The following is a 15602-nucleotide window of genomic DNA, read 5'->3' as shown; positions in this document are numbered from 1 at the left end:
GAATGTCTTGCTAAAGCAAACACATGAAAACATGTTTTGATATAGCAAACACGTGAAAGGACACTTGATGAAGGAGTATAAATCTGACCCCACAGACAGTGGGAAACAAGCACTAAGCTTTTGTTCAGTCTGCTCCACCTCACCATTCTTCGCTAACAACACGCAGGTATTGGTATTGAGCTCAACTTGTGGTAACACTGCCATTGAGAGAAACTTGCCCAAGAACTGCTCTCAAGATCCCTGCGGCAGCTTGCTGCTTCCATGCCCTCACCTCAGGCCAGTTGGTGAGCATGGTGGCTACCTCAGGATTGAACTATAGCTGCTGGTTCATGCCTGGTGTTTGCCTGCTGAAAGAACTGGGCTGTAGCTGCTGAGCCTTACTTGGTATTTGCTACAGGACTAAATTGCTGCCCTGGAAGATTGAGCTCATCCCCAAAGAACTACTGCTGAACAGGTCCACTTTACCCATATCCTAATAACTTTTCTCTTCCACTACCTCTGCTGGATGGTGGGCTAGAGGAGAGGTGGAACCCTTATTAAAAGTAGATTGCAAAAATTTATGCCTATAGCCCCTGGTCTTGAAACACTCTTTTACCACTGTAAATGAAAACCATAGAGTAACAAAGTTTTAGTCAATTCACAGTTTAGAAGCTGGGAAATTAGAAGTCAGAAGGTAACCTCTAGTAAGGTCCTTCTTATTGATGAGGACTTTACAGAATACACTAGACACACTACTCCTTGGATATCCTACTAGTCATGAACAAAATCTTCATGGTCTAATCACTTTCTAAAGGTTCCGCTTGATCTAGCTAGCTAGCTAGCTATATATCATCTACCTATATACCTAACTATCATCTATCTACTACCTCTCTATCATGTTAATCTATTATCTATCTATCATTGTTTATCTGTCATGCATCTATCTATTATCACTATATCATCTATCTACGGATCATACAGCTATCTATCTTGAGGCAGGCAAACATCATCACTATATGATGCACATTGGAAGAGGAAGGAAGTGGCATCTCCTGGTATGTATTCCAAACTCTGCTTTTAACTCAGAACCCAGATGGTCTAAGTGATTAGACCATCTCTGAGCCTCAGCTTCCCTTTCCTTCCATGGCTGTCCTGCCACCTTGGGTAAGAGAAAGGATTTTACCACCCTCACATTCTGTTGCCAACACAGAGCCAGGCACTGGGAGTTTCACCAGTATTTGTTAAATGATTAGTTCAATCAATTAAATGCTGACAGTCCAGTGGTGGGTTGAATTAGGTCCTTGTTGTGCCCAGACCTTGTCCTCCAAACTGCTTCCCAGGTCCCATCCATTGAATTGGTGGTACACATTCTATGGAAGGCATGAAGCAACTGTGCAGTTGTCTGAATATAAAATGTTCTTCATGGGCTCCTGCGTTTGAACACTTGGTTCCAGATGGTAGCACTATTTGGGAAGGTGGAGCCTTTGGAAGGTGGCACTTTATTGAAGGAAGTCTCTTACTGAAAGACAGATGACCCCCCAATACCAGTTTCCTCTCTGCTTCTCATGTACAGAAGCACTGTGACTAACCAGCTTCCTGCTCCTGCTATCAGGCCTGTTGCTATGTCTTCACCACCATAATGGATTCTATGCCCCTGGAACTATAAACTTCCTTGAAGTTGGTGTTGTTGGGATATTTTGTCACAACAGAAAAGAAATTAATACAAGGTAAAAACAGGACGTGAAGAACTGTTTTCCAATGATACACAGCAGATAATCTGGCATGTATGCAACACACACACACAACACATATAACACATGCAACACACATCTCTAAGTACACACACACACAGAGCGGAGAGAGGGAGGGAGAGAGAGAGAAATTTAAGCATTCTCTGTTTAATACAGGATAATGATTCAAGTTTTCTTCTTTCCACCCCTTAGCTGAAAAAGAGAAAACCTGCTAATGTGAATGAATCATGTTAACAGCAAGGTGGGCAAACAGGGGAGGAGGTGGCTCCCAAAGAGCACCCTATGCCTGTGACGGAGAGATAAAGATACTTCATCAGAATACATTTTCCTTCTTTTCCTGCTTTGGTCAAACAAGCAGAATATTCCTGGTTGTGGAAAAACTCAAAACTTCCATGAATAGACTTAAGAGTCAACTGCCTGCTCTCCTGTCCTCACTCGGTTTCTCACAGGGCAGATATAATTGATCATTTAGTTCTACCTACTGGCTCCTGCTTTGCAGCCTGGGTTCCAGAAACCAGAACATTCTGAGCATACTTGAGCATTCTCTATCGACCTATGAACAGAGGGGACCCCTACCCAAGACAGAAGGACCAAGGGCAGCAATGTTTCAGGCACCCCAGGAGGAACCACACCGTTTTCCCTGTCCCTAAGCAGGTATCCTATACCATCCTGTAACCCAGAACGCTGGTGACCCAAAGGACATAGTTCGAGAAAACAGTGGGTAAATCTCTTACCCACAGCAAAAAAAAGGGCTGATTCTGTGCCTTCTGTTTAGAAGCAGCACCTCGTGACAAATTTTCTAAAGAACATTAGCAATTGGGAACAGGTTTCCACGGGGTCGAGTCTCTGACCCTTACAGGGAAGCATGCTTGAAGGAAGAGATTTGTGTGGTTATTTTAGGAAAAAAGTCGATCACAAGTTAGGGACTAGCATCTATGATCAACTTTTATTCAGGTGAAAATAAAACAAAACAAACAAACAAACAAACAAAAAAAAAACAGTAAAAGGAGGGCTGGGCTGGGCTGGGCTGACCCAACCCATGTGTTGGTCCCTGTCGGATTATATCGAGACAAAGGACCGGAAGCTTTGAGAAGAACAAGGAAGGGATGTCATCCAAAGAACTAAATTTCCCTTAAATGTTCTTTTATAGCAATCAGATTTTTCCTTTTATATGTTTTTTTTTAATTATGTGTGGGATATGGGTGGGGCTTATACACTTGTGTGCAATGCCTGTGGAGGACATGGGGTATTTGATACCCATTGGAGTTACAGTTGGTTGCAAGTCCCACTACAGGGATGCTAGAAAATCAGACCCTGTCTCTCTGGAAGAGCAATAAGCATCCTGAGCCACTGAGCCAGGCCCCTGTTTGGAATTTTTCATGTCCTTTTTTTTTAATAGTAAAAGAGTTTGTTCATTCACTCAGCAAACAGTTGCGAGGTCTACAGTGCACATCAAGCTCTCAGAGAATAAGACCAAGTGAACCCAGAAAGGGGCCTAATTGGCCCCCCTGCTCTCTGGACCTCCCAGCCCTAGGAAGTGCAGAGACGACCTCAGAACCTGCCAAGGTGAGACTTTCCTGAGGAGGGAGAAATGACTGACTGAATTGCAAGATGACAATGTGAACCAGGACCGTGCTGGCAAAAGCAGGACATGTCTCTGTCACAGATGAGAAGATCCATACCAACAGAACACAGGGCTGGGGTACACATATTAGGGAAGAAGAGAACAGCTGAATTGGGGACTGTTTCATGAAGGTTTAGGTGCAATTTAGATGGTGGAGTCAGAGAGAGAATCTATAGAATTGTGGGCCCCATGAGGTTCTGCATCTCAGTCCTGAGGGCTGTAGCCATGATGAGGTTCACAGGTTATGTGCATGCATTAGCTCAAGCTGCCGTTACAAGATAAAGTAGACAGGATTGATTAAACAGTAGACAACTCATTCTCAATGTTCTGGAGGCTGTTCTCCCCTCTTCTTACAAACGCAGTTACCTCATATGGGCGACTCTCCCTAGGGACCGCTCAGCAGTACTTCTTCTCAACGGGGTTGAGTGCTTTGTCTTATGAGGATTTTTTTTTCATGGTGCCATAACTGTAACCCAGAGCCCTGTCATGCTCTACTTTTAAGCCATAACCACCAATCACATGCTTCTCATGAATCGGAGAGGGTCTGGGTAAGTGTTACCTTACAGAGCCAATAGGATTCTGAGAATGTAACCAACCCTTCAGTAGAGATTAAGGGAGAGTAGCCTGGAACTACGGTGGCTCAATGGGACCGCGTGGGTCCTGTAAAGTAGACAAAGGAGACTGAGGTGGAAGATTAGAAAGATTTGGAGCCTGGGAAAGACTCCACCCATCATTTCCCACCCTGCAGATGGACAAGCTACACAACCAAAAATGTGGGCAGTTTCCATGGACACCCTCAAAAATGCTGATCCTGTCTGACCCTGAGTGAGTGCAGTGTTCATTTTTCTATGAAGTCTCACACAGGGCACAGCCTAGCCAAATCCCTTATGGCATCCTTGGGAGCTGAGCCCTCCTGGAGTTCTGGTCAGCAAGACTCTATGCATGGATTTTTGTTTTGAGTCATTAAATTTGCGGTATTTGTCATATGGCCATGGAAAGGTGAAGCAGTGTTTCAGTTAAGGGGAGAAGAATAAGGCCTCTTACTGTAGGGAGCTGTGTTTGCCACTGAACACGACTGGTACCTGCGAGGACTGCGAGCACTGCCTCTTTGAAAGGTCTTATTTCCTTTATTTTCAGCTAGATTTTTATGAGGATAGCCAAACCTATTCTTGTCTGTCCTCTTAACCCTTGAAACATGTCCCAGGGCCTTGAGTTAAGCATCCCCCAAAATGTATCTGCTGCAGTATTTTCCCTCTTAAAATATGACCTTAAGCATCTGGACAAGTGGCCCAACGGGTAGAGTGCTTGCCGTTCTTCCAAGCTCAGTTCCCAGAACCCATGCCAGGCAGCACATACCCACCTGTACCTCTAGCTTCCAGGTATCTAATCCTCTCTTGGTCCTGTAAGCCTTGCAGTGGTGATCATGAACCCACACACAGACACACATATGCACCCATTCTTTAAATTCAAAAATAATGGTGGAGAGATGCTTGCGCGGTGAGTAAAAGCTCTCGCTGAGCAAGTCTGAGCTTGAATCCCCAGCATCCAAGTAGAAAGTCAGGGATGCTTGGAAGCCTACCTGAAACCCCAAAGTAGGAGGACAAAGACAAATGAATCCTGAGAGCTCACTGGCCAGCCAAACGATGAACCTCTGTTTCAGTGAGAAACCCTGTCTAAGAGCATTGGGGTGGTGTACTGGCTATTTTTGTGTCAACTTGACACAGCTGGAGTTATCACAGAGAAAGGAGCTTCAGTTGAGGAAATGCCTCCATGAGATCCAACTGTAAGGCATTTTCTCAATTAGTGATCAAGGGGGAAAGGCCCCTTGTGGGTGGGACCATCCCTGGGCTGGTAGTCTTGGGTTCTATAAGAGAGTAGGCTGAGCAAGCCAGGAGAGGCAAGCCAGTAAAGAACATCCCTCCATGGCCTCTGCATCAGCTCCTGCTTCCTGACCTGCTTGAGTTCCAGTCCTGACTTCCTTTGGTGATGAACAGCAGTATGGAAGTGTAAGCCGAATAAACTCTTTCCTCCCCAAACTGTTTCTTGGTTATGATGTTTGTGCAGGAATAGAAACCCTGACTAAGACAGGTGGGGAGCACACTTGTGTGATTATACCATACACATACACACACACTCCACAACACACATGCACATAACACACACACAACACACACACACCCCATAACACATATACACTACACACACACATACAATACACACACAATACACATATGCTACATACACAACATGCATACCCTACAACACACATATGCTACACAAAACACACATATACTACACACACAATATAACACACATAGCACAACACACACATAACATACATATACACACACAATACACACACACTGCACACCCACATACACACATCATACAAACAACGCACAAGTATAAAATTTAAAAAATAAACTTTTCAAAAAATTAAAACCATAAACTGAGCATGCTCAGGACTAAGCCCCAACCGCTTATGAATATGCTTATCCCCCCAAGAATAGGACTCACAGTTTCCTCCGTTGGAGGAGGGCATTGCTTTGGAATAACTCCCAGCCGCTCTAGATCTGCCAGGGCAGGTGGCAAATCCATCCTCATTCTTCTATCTTGGCCATGCTTGTTTTGGCTTAGCACTTCCCAAAATACAACCCCATTGTGTACCATTCCATAAACAAAGGCTGTCAGGACCCCCCTGGGAGCAGGCACAGCTTGGGAAAAAGATAATGTGAACATTGTACCATGCGACCACTGGTACAGCTTCAGAGCCAAGGATGCAGAGAGAAGAGTGGGGCCCCCACCCCTGAGCTGCCTGGCAGGAAACATGGCTCAGTGTGAACAAAATTCTAATTTTTCGGGAGAATCCAGAAGTCTTATTTTCACATCTTAACTCAGTCTTTCAAAACACTGCCTTGGCCAGCTTTGTGCTGACTAAACAAAACACTGATGTGTACTTGAGCCAGATGTGACCTCCTGAGAGCACCACCGAAGTATAAGACAAAAGGCAGAGAAGTCCCTGGAGCATAGCATGAGAAATCCCAAGCATGGGCATTTCAGAGAGGAAAGAGTGTCCGTGAAAGCCTCCACTCACCTTCCTCTTGCTTCATTCAGAAGAGAAGGGGAATTTATACTTATGGGAAATACAGCTTTGTGAGTGGCCTTTTGGGCGTGTCCTGATTGCAGCACCCTGGCAATCTGGCAGTGCATGGGCTACTGGCTCTGTTTCCAGATGAGGCATCTAGGGCAAGGAGTGGTTCAGTAACCAGTGGTGACATGGATATGACATGCACCGTTTCTTGATAATTCCAATGGTTTCCTGCCATGTTTCCCAAGGCCAGATCATTTCCTTTGCTTACCCGAGGCTCCCGTTGACTCCTGTCTCCAGCTTTTGCCATGAGAGTTAGTAGTCTGTCTCCCACCGACTCACTGGCTCCTCTGACATCCCAGCCCCTCAAACCTAGTCTCACCACATGCTTGTAGCTCGGCCTCATTTTCTCAATTCCAGATTCTCAAGGAAGGAATCTAATGGAGTCAGGTTCATCTTGGTTTGTTTGTCGTTTGGTTTGGTTTTGGTTGGGGGGGGGGGGGTTACTTAAGTTAAAATGGGCTATTGGTCAGATGCTATAGGTCTAAGCATAAGCAAGATTATTCTGTCAATCTCTAAGTGGCAGTGGAAGCTAAGGCCAACACACATCACAAGCACAGCTCTCTAGGTACCTGAGACTGGGCTGCCCATTTCCCTTAAAAGGGGATCTAAGTGTACAATACCCCATATATCTGCCCACCCTCATGTGACTGGAGGAAGCCTGGGCTTACTAACCAAAGAACCCCCAGAGTGGAGTCTTCAAGACCTCCACAGCTGCCCTGAGTGCAGGACACAGCAATCATGGTCATGAACTGCATGATCCTAAGAGGAAAAGCAGCTTTGGTGCATGCCAGGTGCCCATCTTGACCCTTTAAAACTCTCTACCATGGAGTAGACTCTACTCAACAGCACATCCTTTCCTTTCTACAAAGCAATGCTCTGTGAGCAGCAACCATTGCTGTGCCTTCTCCTCAGAGAGGGACTAAGCTCCATCCAAATCAGTAAGGGGTGGGAACCAGGCCTGTGAGGAGGTCAAAGGACTCACTTTCCAGACAGGGCTAGGCATAAGTTCTCTTTAGAAATGCCCTTACTGTGAATAAAGGCTGGCTTTTAAAACTCACTTTACCAGCTTATATTGAGACAAAAACAAGGGAAGTACATGTATATTGTATATATAAACTGTACACTTTGGGTTACTGGTCTAGATCTTATCTGTGACTCATTACCACACTCAAAGATCCATCACCCCAAGTTTCCTCATGGCCATGTATAGCACCTCTTTCCCATCCTTCCCACACCCCATTCTCCCCTCCTGGCAAACTCTGATTATTCTTCTGTCACCAAAGTTTATATTTTCTAATGTTTTTTTTCTTTCACATCTTCTAGTATTTTATAGTAGTGTAGTAAGTATCTGCTCAGTCTCTCTGGCTTCTTTTCATCAACATAATCATAATTCTTTTTTTATTTCATCTTCTTTGCTGGGTATATGAGATATATATATGTATATATATGTATATATGCATACATGTGTGTGTTTATGTATATATATACATATATGTGTATATGTATGTATATATATATATATATATATATATATATATAGAGAGAGAGAGAGAGAGAGAGAGAGAGAGAGAGAGAGTCATTCCATCTATTGATAGGCATTTGCTTTCAGTTTTAAATAATTACCAACATAGCTACAGTGAATGCTTGCTTCCAAGCTTTTATATTTCTCTGATTTTTTTTTCTATTTTACTTTAGGGTTTTTAAGCTCTGGAGAAATTCATATGAGTACTGTATTTATATCATTTCAACCCTTCCCTTTTCCTCCAGCTATTTCAATGTTCCCTATTCCCTCTTAAATTCACGACCTTTTCTTATTGTGTGTGTGTGCACACTAAGTATGTATACCTGAATCTACTTAGTGTTATTTATATACACCTGTGTTTAGTTAGGGCTGAATACATGAGATTGGATAACCTAATTCAGAGGGCTCATCCCAGAAGAGGACTGACTTTCCCTCTGAGTAGCCAGTGGCACCTGTGAATCTTCATCTAGGGGTGGGACCTTATGAAATTTCCCCCATGCACCTTGCCATGTTACTATTGCCTCTATGAAGGTCTGGTTTGGGTAGCCATATTGTTGAGACTTCATGAGTACAGCTTTAGGATCATGTAGAGAAGACACCCATTTTATGGCAGAAGTCCTGTGCCTCTGCCCTTAACAGTCGTTCTGTGAACACCCCTTCTATGACGTTTTCTGTACAGGTTGGATTGTAGATGCACCAGTTGGGGTGAGACACCCCCACAGTCACTTCTTTTCAATCTAACAGTGTTTTTAACTTTAAACACAGTTATATTTATTTACTTGTATGAAGGTCCCAGGACAATTTGTAGGTGCAAGTTCTCTCCTTCCACCATATGAATTATAGAAATCAAACTTGGTAATCAGCCTTGGCGGCAGTCTCCCTCATTCACTGAGCCACCTCACTGGACCACATACAAGTTTTTATAATTGTACATAATGTGTTTGCCTTAGTATATTACTTTAAAGGTGAAATGGCATTGGGTAGGTACCATAGTTTAAATGTGTCTCTAAAAAAATCATGCCCTGGACTGAATTCCCAAGTCTATGTTACTGGTATTTAGAAGCAGAACTTTGGGAAGATGATTGAGATGAGGTGAGGTCATTAGTATAGGGCCATTGTGATGTCACTAGTGACTTTATATAAGACAAAAGTCACCTGATCTAGCAAATCACTATCTCACCATGCTATGCCCTTTTCCACTTTGCAACACCACAGAAAAACCCCTATTAGATGGTAGTAATATTCCACTCAATGTTCTTAGAATTCCAAGCCTTTAAATCCATGAGTCAAATAAACCTCTCTTCTGAATAAAGTACTCAATCTAGGGTATTTTATGATAGCAGCACAAAGTAGACTAAGACAAAACTTGTGCTTGATCATAAAAATTCTGACATAACTTTCATGTGAGTCTCAGAGTGCCTATATGGCACATATTTAAAGGCATTCCCAGGCCACCTGTGAACCAATGATATGCACATTCTCAGAAGGAGACCAAATCAGCTACAGCAAGCTTCATACCAATCCTAGAAAACATGCAACAAAAGCTACCAGGAAGGGGAAGAAACCCCAGTGTGAACTTTGATTATTAAAATGTTCAGTGCACAAACTCCAGATAATATTCTTTAGAAATGTCTCAAAGAGAGCTATGCAGCCTGTCTTCAGGATCTCATGGTCCTGCCTAGAACAATGATGGTCAATACCGAAAGCTTTCTATGAAATCAAGGAGGGCAGAAGTTCTACAAGGATGAATGACCCTATCAACTGGAGACATGGCAGAAATGTACATTTTCCCCAAGCCACACCCCCTGAGCAGAAAGTGAGGTTCCCATTATCTGAACTTGAGCTATAAGGCTCTGGACAATTCTGCTACATGATCTGCCCTAAGAACTACTGATCTTGACTATCTTTCAGGCCCTTCAACTTCCCTGGCATTGAATCTGTCAAAGGTTACACTACACCAAGAACATCATCCCTCTATTGCTGGGTTCCACACATAGGATATATATACATAAGTACATGTATAGACAATTACCAGCGCTTAAGTCCAAACACCAGAACCACCCATCCAGCTCCATGTGGCCCTCACCTTGACATATGAAAGTGTAGGCCCAGCTAAGACAATGAAAGGACAAAGGTTGCAGGTGTTGCACTCCAACACGTTTTACTATTCCGGATCCCAGCAAACATACACATCGGCAGGAAATCAATCGAACTTGAATAGGAAGAATTTGAGTAAAAATATTGGCTATGTTTTCCTTTAATCTTCAGTTAAAGCATGATTGCTACTCAACATTATTATAAGCCAGAAGTCTTGGTCTTTCCTGGGTATTCCCACATGCTTAAATTTTAGCCCACTCTCTGAAGATCCTCTCCAGCTTCTGACTAAGGAGAACTTTGCCTCTCACTTTAAACTTGCCAGCCAGGAAAGCCTTCTGTGGGTTTATCTTACCCACAACTAACTCTGTAAAGACAGAGTCAGGGATGATGAAGACGGTGTCTGCAGGAAGCCGGGCCGATCCCAGGTACATGTCCCCGGCACCATTCTTGAGGTCAATGGTCCACTGCAGAATGGTCTTCCCATCTTTGGTGATGTCAAGCTGAAAGATAGCGTTCACTTTCTTTACCAGTTGGGCTCCCACTTCTTTGATGTGTTGACTAATGTCCTCAAATACTGAAAAGTTCTGAAAGTCTGACAGTTTTAGAGCCTGCGGCAGGGCCGACTCTGTGGCCGATCCCAGAGCCAGAGACTGGCAAGTCTGAGGCCTGTCCCCTGCTTTGATCTTGGCTTGAGGATCAGGTCTCTTCCACATCTTACTGTGGTACCCTTGACCTTGCCATCTGCTCTGTGAGTGGCTGTGGCCACATTAATGGCTACAGGTCAGATTGTGACATCAAAGACAAGGCTCAGGCCTCAGGCTGAGACTAGTGTGTGTGCTGCAATCTCATTGGTCAAACAAATCCTAAAATGTGACGTAGGGTGGAGGCTCAGACAAGCTATTGTGAGGCAGAAATATGCCATGCCCTCCCCCCACCCCCAAGTACTACCAACACCAGACCAGACCAGACCAACTAGAACTCCTGGCGCCACAAGGCCAAAGGAGATCAGGGAACCTGGCCCCAGAATGTTCGCTGGTGACGTGGACAGCTCTATCTTTCCAAATCAGGCTCCCCACAGGTTTCAGAACTGGCTGAGGGAACAGTTATTTTGATTTCTTTAAAAATACCTAATGCTTAAGTCACAAATCCTGGTTGTAGATGTGGGTTTATCCGTTCCCTAGCAGAGGGGGACCCAGAATTAAAAAGAGGGAAAAGCAAAGATGAAAAAATCTTCCCAAGCAGAAGAGCCTGCTGGCCTCACGTGGTAATTATGTCACCACAGCCCCTGCTCTGAGCCATGGTGATGAATTCTAAGCCAAGTGTGGTGGCGCACACCTTTAATCCCAACACTTGAGAGGCAGAGACAGGTGGATCTCTGTGAGTTCAAAGACAGCCTTGTCTACAGAGTGGGTTCCAGAACAGCCATGGTGTTACTCAGAGAAACCCTATCTTGAAAAACCAAAAGATGATGATGATGATGATATAATTCAAGCATTCTACATTTGTTAGCATACCATACTTAGTTTTCATTACAACCCATGAGGAAGGCACTCTTTTATCCCTGTTGAATAGATTTAAAACAAAACAAAACTATGGGAAGTCAACTGATAGGAAGCTAAGCTAGTGACTACCATGGCCGTGTTTGAGCAGAAGCATATTAACTCTAGCATCCTATTTTTTAAAAAATGCCTGTATATCCTGCATCCAGCTTCCCCAAATGTTAGCATCTCACATAACTGCAGCATGAGAATCCAACAGAAGAAATTAACATTGAGAATTTCTTGATGTTGCTAATTGAACTAGAACCAATATATGAGTTTTGCCTGTTGGCCCGCTAATAACCGTATTCTGATCCAGAGCCTAGATTCTGCTCTGGGATTCAATACTGATCTTGGTTTTGTGTGTGTGTGTGTGTGTGTGTGTGTGTGTGTGTGTGTGTGTGTGTGTGATTGTGTAATGGTGTAGTGTCTGTGAGGACACACAGAATTAAAAGGGAGACATTGGGTATCTTTGTCATTCTTGGCCTTATTGTCTTGGGGCAAGTTCTCTCACTGATCCTCAAGCTCACCTTTTTAGCTAGGTGGGCTGGCTAGTGTCCAGGATGCCTCTATCTCTGACATGCAGTCATGCGATGACTTGAGGTGACAAACATGTGAAGCTTAGGTCTTGCATATGTGAGTGTTGAAGAGTCAAATTCAGGTCCTCCTGCTTTCTCAGCAAGTGCCTTGACTGATGGAGTCATCTCCCCTGTCCTCTGGGTGTTTGTTGGTTTGTTTGTTTGGGGTTTTGTAAAGAGTACATATAAATAGCAATTTGTGATGTTTCAAATGTCACATTTTGCCCATTCCTCTTTGCATTTATCTTTGACCCATACCTGCAACTACGTGATGGTGCCAAGTGGTCACTTAATGTATCTCATAGTCTCATTACTTTCTTGAGGCCTGATAATTGGGTTTCTGCTGTTGGGAGGAGTTAACTCTTTCTTATGGCTTTAATTGTTCACTTTCTTATCTCTTTACGTTCTTCCAGGACCCAGGGAGCATCTCACCAATGGTATAGCTTAGAATTGCTATCATGGAGTTCCTTTGACCTTGGGCTTCCCAACTTTTAGGCTTATAAGAAACACATTTCTACTTTATACGCCCCAGTACAGGGGAACACCAGGGCCAAGAAGTGGGAGTGGGTGGGTAGGGAAGTGGGTGGGGGGGAGGGTATGGGGGACTTTGGGGATAGCACTGGAAATGTAAATTAGGAAAATACCTAATAAAAAAATAAAAAATAAACTGAAAATAAAAAGAAACACATTTCTACTGCATAGGCTACCCAAGATATGGCATTTTGTTATAATAGCCCAAGAAGGCAAACACATACACCTCTGGCTAGGTGTGGGGGAGTTGCTTCATTTGTTTTTAGCTATTCTAATAGGTGTGTAGCCTATGTGTCTTTTAGTTCTAAGACCGACAACTGTGACAGGTAGTCTATTCAAAGGTATGTTGAAAAGCTTTTCTATACTAGAAATGGCTTTAGGGAATGGCATGACTGCATATAGTTGGTGGGATTGTTATCTGAACAGAATTCTCTCACCCTGTCGAAAGAATACACCAGAGCAAATTACAGCTCTCAACCTTGCACACTGCTGAAACAGTTATTCATCCACAGCCTTGTAATGGCTTTCACTGTAAGTGGGGACATGGCTCCCACTACTCTGGAGCTGGTCATAGCCACGAGAACTGCTGTGGGCCATGTGATGTTAGTGACATCAGATGAGCAGAGGCTTGAAATGTGTCAAAATTGGGTTTCTACCCTTGGGCTTTTGTCCCAAGGCCATTAGAATATTGTTCCTTGGGCAGTTGTGAGTACAGGGAAGAGACATGGAGCTGGCCTTGAGCAAATCCAATGGATCCCAAATTTGATCCATCACACAGCAATTTCCCTGTGGCTCTAGCTGACTTGTGTACAGAAAGTATAATCTGAAACTGCCAACAGGGCTTGGAACCAGGATCTTCAGTCTGAAAACAGCCATGTCTTAGGCAATGACAACCGGCAATCTGTCCACATGCACGATTCACATATCAAGGTAGGCCTTGAATTAGTGCTGAAGTTCGCTAAGACAATAGACAGGCCCTCACCTGGGCCAGGCAACAAACATAGTCAGTTTTGTTTACACAGTTGTTCCTGGAAATAGGATTTGTTGAGTACCAGTAGCAGCAGCAACATCCCTGGGAACTAGTAAGAAATACAAAATCTAAGGCCCCACCTAAGATCTGCTACAGCAATATCTACCTTTAACAAGATCCCCAGGGAATCCACAGCTCATTAAAATTTAGCAAGGGGGAAATAAAACCAGGCATAAGAAGAAGGTCCACATGCCCACTCCCACACCTGCTAGCACCCCTCTGGTTTGAAAATACAAGCAATTTTATAATGTGTCCTGGGGTTAATGTTCACAATTAACAAGTGCACAGACAGGGAATGATATAACACAAACTAAGAAAGCTTTTAATCTGAACAGTTGACAAAAGGGTTCTTAGCTAGTTGCTCTTTTAGTATACCAGGTGGTGTGCCCAGGGTTCACACAAACAAGGCAAGTGTTCCACCAACAAGGTATGTTCCAGCCTTCCTTTTTGACTTTACACTCCAACTCACTCTGTAACCTAGGAAGGCCTGGAATTTTCAGTCCTCCTGCCTCAACCTTCTCAGACTGTCTTTTTACCCTTTAGGACAGTTCAAGGCTTCATAAAGTACAGAAAGTTCTCAAGTATTCCCTCCTCTTAGCAATAGTTCCTGCCTTGCATTAATGTGGTGCATTGGCTACAACTACTGGACCAATTTTCATATATTATTGATAATTAAGATTCACTGCTCTGGGAGCAGGTGAGGGAGCCATCTTGTGTCCCGGGTCCCTCAGAGACCAGTTTGTATAGGTAAGAGTGAGGACTGCAGAGGCAACACATCTTCTGGGACAGGCCCTGTTCCGAGCCTTCATCTTCAGCCAGGAGGCAGGTCTGAACACTAGTCCTCTGGGCACCTTCCTTGCAAAAGGAGAACTTGCATACAGAGAATACTCCAACCACTGAGACTCAGGAGACAGCTCAACTCCCAGAACTGCTGACAGAATCACAGGAGGAACAAGCTCCAGCCAGAAACAACTATAACAACTAACACCAGAGATTACCAGATGGCAAAAGACAAACGTAAGAATCTTAATAACAGAAACCAAGACTGCTCACCTTCATCAGAACCCAGTACTTCCACCTCAGCCAGTCCTGGATACCCCAACACAACTGAAAAGCAAGACTCAGAATCAAAACCATATATCATGATGCTGGTAGAGGACTTTAAGAAGGGCATTAATAACTCACTTAAAGAAATACAGGAGAACACTGCTAAAAAGGTAGAAGTCCTTAAAGAATTACAAGAAAACACTGCTAAACAGGTAGAAGTCCTTAAAGAGAAAACACAAAAATCCCTTAAAGAATTACAGGAAAACACAACCAAACAGGTGATGGAATTGAACAAAACCATACAAGACCTAAAAAGGGAAGTAGAAACAATAAAGAAAACCCAAAGTGAGACAACTCTGGAGATAGAAACCCTAGGAAAGAAATCAGGAACCATAGATGCAAACATCAGCAACAGAATACAAGAGATGGAAGAGAAAATCTCAAGTGCAGAAGATTCCATAGAGAACATGGGCACAACAATCAAAGAAAATGCAAAATGCAAAAGGATCCTAACTCAAAACATCCAGGAAATTCAGGACACAATGAGAAGACCAAACCTACAGATAATAGGAGAAGATGAGAATGAAGTTTTTCAATTTAAAGGGCCAGCAATATCTTCAACAAAATTATAGAAGAAAACTCCCCAAACCTAAATAAAGAGATGCCCAGGGCTGGAGAGATGCTCTTCTGAAGTTCCTGAGTTCAAACCCCAGCAACCACATGCTGGCTCACAACCATCCATAATGAGATCTGA

General features: G+C 43.6%; 1 protein-coding gene across 1 annotated transcript; it reads right to left on the bottom strand.

The window, feature by feature from the left end:
- Nucleotides 1-10272: 10272 nt before the first annotated feature.
- Nucleotides 10273-10908, bottom strand: Scp2d1 (SCP2 sterol binding domain containing 1). Its single transcript, XM_021156676.1, has one exon. It carries the CDS (start codon nt 10835-10837, stop codon nt 10367-10369), a length of 471 nt encoding a protein of 156 aa, XP_021012335.1. The 5' UTR covers nt 10838-10908; the 3' UTR covers nt 10273-10366.
- Nucleotides 10909-15602: the final 4694 nt, after the last annotated feature.

Source organism: Mus caroli, chromosome 2 (assembly GCF_900094665.2).
Source record: "Mus caroli chromosome 2, CAROLI_EIJ_v1.1, whole genome shotgun sequence".
NCBI classification, from domain to species: Eukaryota; Metazoa; Chordata; class Mammalia; order Rodentia; family Muridae; genus Mus; species Mus caroli.
Note: the sequence above shows the minus strand (reverse complement) of the source record. Positions and strands in the feature narration are given on the sequence as shown.